At 45.1% G+C, this 9,025-nt stretch overlaps 1 protein-coding gene across 1 annotated transcript; it reads right to left on the reverse strand.

The window, feature by feature from the left end:
- Positions 1-2,513: 2,513 nt before the first annotated feature.
- LOC129841079 (SLAM family member 5-like) lies at positions 2,514-8,815 on the reverse strand. Its single transcript, XM_055909183.1, has 3 exons — positions 8,795-8,815; positions 3,419-4,094; positions 2,514-2,545 (listed from the first exon to the last, which is right to left on the reverse strand). The coding sequence occupies exons 1-3, from the start codon at positions 8,813-8,815 to the stop codon at positions 2,514-2,516; spliced, it is 729 nt and encodes a 242-aa protein (XP_055765158.1).
- Positions 8,816-9,025: the final 210 nt, after the last annotated feature.

Raw genomic sequence — 9,025 nt, forward strand, 5'->3', positions numbered from 1 at the left:
GTTGGGCAGCTCATAACTGTTGGGCAGCTCATGACTGTTGGGCAGCTCATGACTGTTGGGCAGCTCATGACTGTTGGGCAGCTCATGACTGTAGGGCAGCTCATGACTGTAGGGCAGCTCATGACTGTAGGGCAGCTCTAATGGCTCGGGACAGGCGGGCGGCTCTAATGGCTCGTGGCAGACGGATGGCTCAGACGGCGCTGGGCAGACGGATGGCTCAGACGGCGCTGGGCAGACGGATGGCTCAGACGGCGCTGGGCAGACGGATGGCTCAGACAGCGCTGGGCAGACGGATGGCTCAGACGGCGCTGGGCAGACAGATGGCTCAGACGGCGCTGGGCAGACAGATGGCTCAGACGGCGCTGGGCAGACAGATGGCTCAGACGGCGCTGGGCAGACAGATGGCTCAGACGGCGCTGGGCAGACAGATGGCTCAGACGGCGCTGGGCAGACAGATGGCTCAGACGGCGCTGGGCAGACAGATGGCTCAGACGGCGCTGGGCAGACAGATGGCTCAGACGGCGCTGGGCAGACAGATGGCTCAGACGGCGCTGGGCAGACAGATGGCTCAGACGGCGCTGGGCAGACAGAATGCTCAGACGGAGCTGGGCAGACAGGCAGTGCAGAAGGCGTTGGGCAGACGGCCGACTCTGCCCTGTTGAGGCGCACAGTATGCCTGGTGCGTGTTGCCGGAACTGGAGGTACCGGGATGACGGCACGCACTTCAAGGCTAGTGCGGGGAGCAGGGACAGGGCACACTGACCTCTCGAAGCGCACTATAGGCCTGGTGCGTGGTACCGGAACTGGAGGTACCGGGCTGAGGGCACGCACCTCAGGGCGAGTGCGGGGAGAAGGAACAGTGCGCACAGGGCTCTGGAGACGCACAGATGGCTTAGTGCATGGTGCCGGAACTGGAGGCACTGGGCTGGAGACACGCACCATAGGGAGAGTGCGTGGAGGAGGAACAGGGCTCTTAAAACGCACTGGAAGCCTGGTGCGTGGTGTAGGCACTGGTGGTACTGGGCTGGGGCGAGGAGGTAGCGCCGGAAATACCAGACCGTGTAGGCGTACTGGCTCCCTTGAGCACTGAGCCTGCCCAACCTTACCTGGTTGCATGCTCCCCGTAGCCCGTCCAGTGCGGGGAGGTGGAATAACCCGCACTGGGCTGTGTTGGCGAACCGGGGATACCATGCGTAAGGCTGGTGCCATGTAAGCCTGTAAGGCTTCATGACATTTGGCTCAATGCCCAATCTAGCCCTACCAGTGCGGGGAGGTGGAATAACCCGCACTGGGCTATGCACCCGTACAGGAGACACCGTGAGCTCTACTGTGTAACATGGTGTCTGCCCGTACTCCCGCTCTCCACGGTTAGCCTGGGAAGTGGGCGCAGGTCTCCTACCTGCCCTCGGCCCACTACCTCTTAGCCCCCCCCAAGAAATTTTTGGGTAGTACTTGCGGGCTTCCAGCCTTGCTTCCGTGCTGCCTCCTCATAACGTCGCCTCTCCGCTTTAGATGCCTCCAGCTCCGCCTTGGAACGGCGACACTCCTCTGGCTCTGCCCAGGGTCCTTTACCGTCCAGGATCTCTTCCCATGTCCAATCCTCCTTTTCCCACTGCTGCTGTCGTTGCTGTCCGTTAACCCGCTGCTTGATCTGGGTTTGGTGGGTGATTCTGTAACGGCTGTCTTTCGGTGAGTTAGTAGACCAAGGCGCAGCGGGTTGTGAATACATAATGACTTTATTGCAAGACGAAGAACAGACACGAAATTCACTAGACTAATTTACAAAATAACAAAACGAACTAGACAGACCTAAACTACGAACTTACATGAAACAAAGAACACATGAACAGGAACGACCGAACGAACGAGACAAGACGAGACGAGACAGGACCGTGTGGTGCAATAAACACAGACACAGTGACAATCACCCACAAACAAACAGTGAGAACAACCTACCTTAATATGACTCTCAATTAGAGGAAAACGCAAAACACCTGCCTCTAATTAAGAGCCATACCAGGCAACCCAAAACCAACATAGAAACAGAAAACATAGACTGCCCACCCAAAACTCACGCCCTGACCATCACACACATACAAAACAACAGGTCAGGAACGTGACAGAGTGTTTTAATAAATAAACTTAACATAATACCAAACATGAAACAACGCATAGCCATGACACTGGAACAGACACAATGACGCCTGGGGAAGGAACTAAAGGGAGTGACAGATATAGGGCAGGTAATCAAGGAAGTGATGAAGTCCAGGTGAGTCTGACGATGCGCAGGAGCGCGTAACGATGGTGACAGGTGTGCACCATAACAAGCAGCCTGGTGACCTAGAGGCCGGAGAGGGAACACATAGATAGGGGAAGAGGGGCAGAGAAAATGGGTAGGAAAGTACCAAAAAAAAGGATAATATAGGTAATAGTTTCATTATTAGATACTTTGTGCCAGAGGAAAGAACCAAGACACGTCTACTCCCATTGTTCTGCAGTAGGTAACTCAACAGTCAACACAACTCACCTAGGATCTTTCCTAAAACTAGTGGGAGGAAACACATTTCAAAGAAGTTCACAGCTCTAAAAGACAATGTGAAGATCAAAGGCATTACTATATACCATACTGTATGTGCTGTGTGTGGCTTCTCATTGTGCAACCCAACCATATCACATGGTTGCAATGGCATCAGGCCGGGTATCAAACTCGGGTGGTCTGTGCAACTCTTCACTTGGACAATGTGACAGGATTATTCAGTCTGTCAGACCTACAGATAGAAGATGTTTGCATAGCGCTAAAGCTTACAGTTGTAGCCATGAGGGCTGCCAAAACTGGTTTTATTGTCTATCAGCCCTGTTGCATTATTCCTAATCTGTTTGTTTTTGTAAGCAAGCGTTTGCATACTCAGTGTCAACTTGCACTCTTTCGGATGAATCTAAGAAGATAAATAAAGTTAAGTAAATATAAGGCGGGGGCGTGACTAACTGACAAATACATACAGATGCTCATCTCCCGGACGGGTTCTGTAAACACTCAGGACTACTGTTAAGACAGCTACCCGTCTCTCTGCGAACGGTCTTTTTTGGCACCATAGAAGCCAATCTATAAAGTAATGATTGTAGTGAGTGTGTTTGTGTGTGTGCCTTCTGCTTTTTAAACATTTAGAGAATTGTATCAAACCCGTCTGAGATGAAAAAAATACTGTAATTGATCAGGCTAGATCATAAAGGAACAATTGTCCAGACAGAGGATTGAGTTTACGAATTCCCGGGTTTATTAACCAAACTCAACACAGGCTACTGTTTGGCCGTAGCCCACGCCAAATAAATCAAGGATACCCGTATAAAACAACCGTGACCATCTCCTGTTAAGACCAAACGTAAGAGAGAGAACAATGGGAACAATTGATACTTTTACCTGTCTCCTTGGGATGACCATCTTTGCTGCAACATATTGGGACAGGAACTGTCTCATTGCTGATAGGGTTAGCAGCCACACAGCTGTAGGTGGAGTTGTAGTTCTTTCCCTCTACCTCCAAACGGAGAGAGAGATCGGTGGTGAGATCAGGACTGCTGGTCTGGTTTAGTTTTTCCTCTCCTCTGTACGAGGTCAAGGTCACCTCTTTTCCGTTGTCCACAGAACACACCGCACGACAGGAGCTGCTGTCACACCCTGTCACCTGAGGTTTGGAAACGTCACACGCACACGCGCACACACACACACACTTACAGTAAAGAGTGAGGTTAAATTGAGGTGCCCTCTTCTTTCCATCTTTATTCTCCACCGAATAAACCCCAGCATCTTCTATCTGTAGGTCTGACAGACTGAATAATCCTGTCTCATTGTCCCAGGGAAGGCGATTTTTAAATCTCTCTTCTGGATCTATTTGGCTTTGTCCATTGAGCACAAATGCATTGGTGTCTTCTCCATACCTTAAATAGCCAGTTTTAAACACTCTCTCTGGAAAAGATAACGACTCTCCCAAGATGCCATTCACCCGCTGAGTCTCAGACTTGACTGTTCGTTGGGAAGCACAGAGTACTGTGGACAGAGAGAGACTCAATATCAACACAATAGCAGTATTCCAGGAGGTCTGCAAAACACTAAAATCTCACAACACCTGGATAAGTGTTTAACACGTCAGTAACCACATCCACATGATATGGCAATCTGATGCCGGACTGCAAATAACAACGACATTCAATCATGAGTTGATTAGTGCAGCACTTCTACAATGTAGTCGCCTGGAACAACACTATTGACTTGAGTGCCCCAGTTCTTCTTAGGTACTAACAGGCCTGATGTGATGGTGAAAATCAGGAAACAAAGTTTTAGCACTGGTAGTTGAATATGCTGTCTGAAATTGAGTTCACATGGAATACATTCTCTGAGCAAGGGGAAAATCTTCCACCAAATGACTGTTTCATTTTCTTTACAAAAATAATAATACATCAAGGATCACTGAAAAGCACACGACAGAGGGATATTGAACATATTTCCATTAGCTAAATAGGTGTGGCTCAAAACTGTGCCCCACCTGTCCTGAATGACGGACAGGTGGGGAACATAAAGTTCATCATCACCGATTTGCATACTGATTTGCATAGGAAACGTGTTCTGTCTGTTCTTCAACAGAAGGAAGCCTCCAGCGTACATACTCCAGGCACTTATAATAAAGTATGCATGCGGTATAAACCTAATATCTTTCTGTGTTTATGTCTCACCCACACACCAAACACATTTTCATCTAAAATGGTTTAGGATCCTTTTCACTAGGATTTTCCACTAGCATTTTCCACTAGAATTCCACTACTTACTTAAAACTTAAATAGTTTCTACTCCATATGACTTGCATGAGAGAAAGCAACAATTTAACCAATTCTAAACATTTTATTTGAATATTCTTATTGTGTTTCATGTTTTTGATGCCCAAAGACTATCTTACATGGAAAACAAGATGACTTAACAGGACCTTTAAAGAATCCTGAAAGGGGCACTGGTCAACAAGGCCCCTAGCCCTGCCCCTAACCACCCTTTTGACCAATCAGATCTCCTCTGAAAAAGATATGATGTGAAAAGGTCTAATGTGATTGGTCAAAAGACCAATTTGTGGAAAAAATATCTGAATTGGGCTGCCAAACACACCGTATGAAGGGCAGAACCAGAGTCTAACACATTTTGTTTTTTTATAACAAGTAATTTCAAGTCCATGAACCAACAATAATTGGTTGTATTCATGCAAGTGATATGGGGTGGAAGTTACTGAAGTTTTAAAGTATTTCTTAATGTAGTCAATATATTTTTTTAAATAGACAAAGAAGAAATTTTCTGTGGATTGGAGGGAGGAGCCATGAAACAATGACAGTTGGTTGCATTCATGTAAGTCATATATTGTGGAAGCTATTGAAGTTTTAAATAAGTATTTTTGACAAAATTATTTAAAATTCATAGAAAATAGAGAAACAAAAACAAATACAAAAGTAAGGGCTGAGCGATCAGTGCTTTTTGAGGTCGGTTCGGTTTCAGTTCGATTAATAAAACATAATCATGATTTTCGAATTTGGTTTTGATAAATTTTAAAAAAACATTACAGTGCATTTGGAAAGTATTCAGACCCCTTGACCGCTTCCACATTTTGTTTACCTATTTAAAAAAAATCCCTCATCAATCTACACACAATACTCAATAACGACAAAGCGAAAACAGGTTTAGACATTTTTGCAAATGTATTAAAAATAAAAAACTGTGATACCTTATTTACATAAGTATTCAGACACTTTGCTATGAGACTCGAAATTGAGCTCAGGTGCATCCTGTTTCCATTGATCATCCTTGAGATGTTTCTACAACTTGATTGGAGTCCACCTGAGGTAAATTCTATTGATTGGACATGATTAGGAAAGGCACACACCTGTCTACATAAGGTCCCATAGTTGACAGTGCATGTCAGAGCAAAAACCAAGCCATGAGGTCGAAGGAATTGTACGTAGAGCTCAGAGACAGGATTGTGTTGAGGCACAGATCTGGGGAAGGGTACCAAAACATTTCTGCAGCATTGAAGGTCCCCAAGAACATAATTCTTAAATGGAAGAAGTGTGGAACCACCAAGACTCTTCCTAGAGCTGGCCGCTCGGCCAAACTGAGTAATCGGGGGAGAAGGGCCTTTGTCAGGGAGGTGACACTCTGAAAGAAGCCCAGAGTTTCTCTGTGGAGATGAGAGAACCTTCCAGAAGGACAACCATCTCTGCGGCAAGATTCTCTGATCTGATGAAACCAAGATTGAACTCTTTGGCCTGAATGCCAAGTGTCATGTTTGGAGGAAACCTGGCACCATCCCTACAATGAAGTATGGTGGAGGCAACATGAGGGTGTGGGGATGTTGTTCAGCGGCATGGACTGGGAGACTAGTCAGGATCGAGGAAAAGATGAATGGAGCAAACAGAGATCCTTGATTAAAACCTGGTCCGAAATGCTCAGGACTTCAGACTGGGGCAAAGGTTCACCTTCCAACAGGACAATGACCCTAAGCACACAGCCAAGACAATGCAGGAGTGGCTTCGGGACAAGTCTCTGAATTTCCTTGAGTGGCCTGGCCAGAGCCCGGACTTGAACCCGATCGAACATCTCTGAAGAGACCTGAAAATAGCTGTGCAGCAACTCTCCCCATCCAACCTGACAGGGCTTGAGAGGATCTGTGAGAAGAATGGGAGAAACTTCCAAAATACAGGTGTGCCAAGCTTGTAGTGTCCCACCCAAGAAGACTCGAGGCTGTAATCGCTGCCAAAGGTGCTTCAACAAAGTCCTGAGTAAAGGATCTGAATACTTATGTAAATGTGATTTTTCATTTTTAGTAAATGTGCAAAAATGATTAGAAACCTGTTTTTGCTTTGTCATTTGACTATTGTGTGTAGATTGATGAGGAATTTAAAAAAATACATTTTAGAATAAGGCTGTAACGTGACAAAATGTGGAAAAAGTCAAGGGGTCTGAATACTTTCCGAATACACTGTAAATGCACAATGCATTATGTGGGTTGAATGCTGTATCAACATAGAATAAAACAATTAACTGAAGTCCCATGACGGTAGTAAGCTATTTTATGTCCGTCTAACTGCCCAAGGATATTGATTTGGTTTTGAGTAATAGTTTGACACTCTTTTACTTTAAAGCAGTATCCAAATCAATCGGATGTAGTGATCACAATATAGTAGCCATATCCAGGAAAACCAAAGTTCCAAAGGTTGGGCCTAATATAGTGTATAAGAGGTCCTGCAAGATGTTTTGTAGTAAATATTTGTTGGTCTGTGGTGTGTAATGAGGAGCAACCAGATGCTGCACTTGACACATTTATGAAATGAACCAATTAAGAAAATGACTGTAAAAACTGTTAAATCCCAATGGATTGATGAGATGAGGCAAAAGGAATGGCAAATAAGAATGGCTGATTGGCAAGTTGAGAAATGTTGTGCAAAAAGGCAAACTCAGCTCCATAATTCATTGAATTCATTTCATTCATCACAAAACCCACTTATATTGCCAATTACTGAAATGATTTTTTCACTGACAAGATTAGCAAACTTAGCCATGGAATGCCAGCAACAAACCCTGACACTACACATCCAAGTATAGCTGATCAAATTATGAAAGACAAGCTTTGTAATTTTGAATTCCGTAAACTGAGTGTGGAAGAAGTGAAACAAATATTGTTATCTATCAACAATGACAAGCCACCGGGGTCTGACAACTTGGATGAAAAATGACTGAGAATAATAAGCGGACGATATTGCCACTCCCATTTGTCATTTCTTCAAATCTAAGCCTACTAGAAAGTGTATGGCCTCAGGCCTGGAGGGAAGCAAAAGTCTTTCCGCTACCTAAGAATAGTAAAGCCCCCTTTACTGGCTCAAATAACCAACCAATCAGCCTGTTACCAACCCTTAGTAAAACATTAGCAAAAATGGTGTTTGACCAGATACAATGCTATTTTACTGTAAATAAATTAACTACAGACTTTCAGCACGCTTATAGTGTGAATGACATTCAACAAGCACGGCACTCACACAAATGACTGATGACTGGCTGAGAGAAATTGTATTTGTCAAATGTACCGAATTCAACAGGTGTGGACCTTACAGTGAAATGCTAACTTACAAGCCCTTAACCAACAAGAGTTGGTTAAGAAAAGAGTTAAGAAAATATTTACAAAATAAACTAAAGTTTAAAAAAATTAAATAAAAGAGCAACAAAATAACAATAACGATGGTGCTGCTGTATAACTTTTTGTGGATCTAAGGACCCATGCCAAACCTTTTCAGTCTCCTGAGGGGGAATAGGTATTGTCGTGCCGTCTTCCTGTCTTCATGTGCTTCGACCATGATAGCTTTTTGGTGATGTGGACACCAAGGAAGTTGAACCTCTCAACCTGCTCTACTACAGCCCCATCGTTGAGAATGGGGACGTGCTCGGCACTCATTTTCCTGTAGTGCATGACCATTTCCTTTGTCTTGGTCACGTTGAGGGAGAGGTTGTTGTCCTGGCAACACACTGCTGATGCTGACGAACACGGCTGCCTTGACAACTGTAGAGCTTTCAAGTTTGAGAACTACTTGCAACAACTAAAGAAGATGGTCCGTTCAGGGATGAGGCGACTTCTTCAAATCTCTAAGAGTGCAAGAATGCACCGTTAGAGCTTCTCCTCGCCAACAGGTTATCAAAATGAGACGGCCAAACAATGCCTACATACTTAATGATAGGTGTGAGGTAGTGAGCCAAGAAGATGCCTCTGATACTTACCTCTGCAGGGTGTTTCAGCATCTGGAATCTTACACGCTGAGTCCTTGTGACTCCAGACTGTATTGGGCTTTCCGCACCACTACGAGGAGCGCATGAATGCGTCTCAGTGCAAAGAGCAGCCTTGTTAAGCGAGCTATTATACTTGGATCAGTCTAACACTTTGCACATACACTGCTGCCATCTAGTGGCCAACATCTAAATTGCACCTGGGCTGGCATAATACATTATGGC

This window comes from Salvelinus fontinalis, chromosome 42 (genome assembly GCF_029448725.1).
Source record: "Salvelinus fontinalis isolate EN_2023a chromosome 42, ASM2944872v1, whole genome shotgun sequence".
In the NCBI taxonomy this organism is placed as follows: Eukaryota; Metazoa; Chordata; class Actinopteri; order Salmoniformes; family Salmonidae; genus Salvelinus; species Salvelinus fontinalis.

Coding starts and splice junctions, on each gene's coding strand:
- LOC129841079 (XM_055909183.1), bottom strand. CDS start 8,815: ATGCTGAAACACCCTGCAGAG. Junction 4,095..8,794: donor TGCTGAAACACCCTGCAGAG/GTAAGTATCAGA, acceptor AGTGTTTTGCAG/ACCTCCTGGAATACTGCTAT. Junction 2,546..3,418: donor TGGTCATCCCAAGGAGACAG/GTAAAAGTATCA, acceptor TCCTCCCACTAG/TTTTAGGAAAGATCCTAGGT.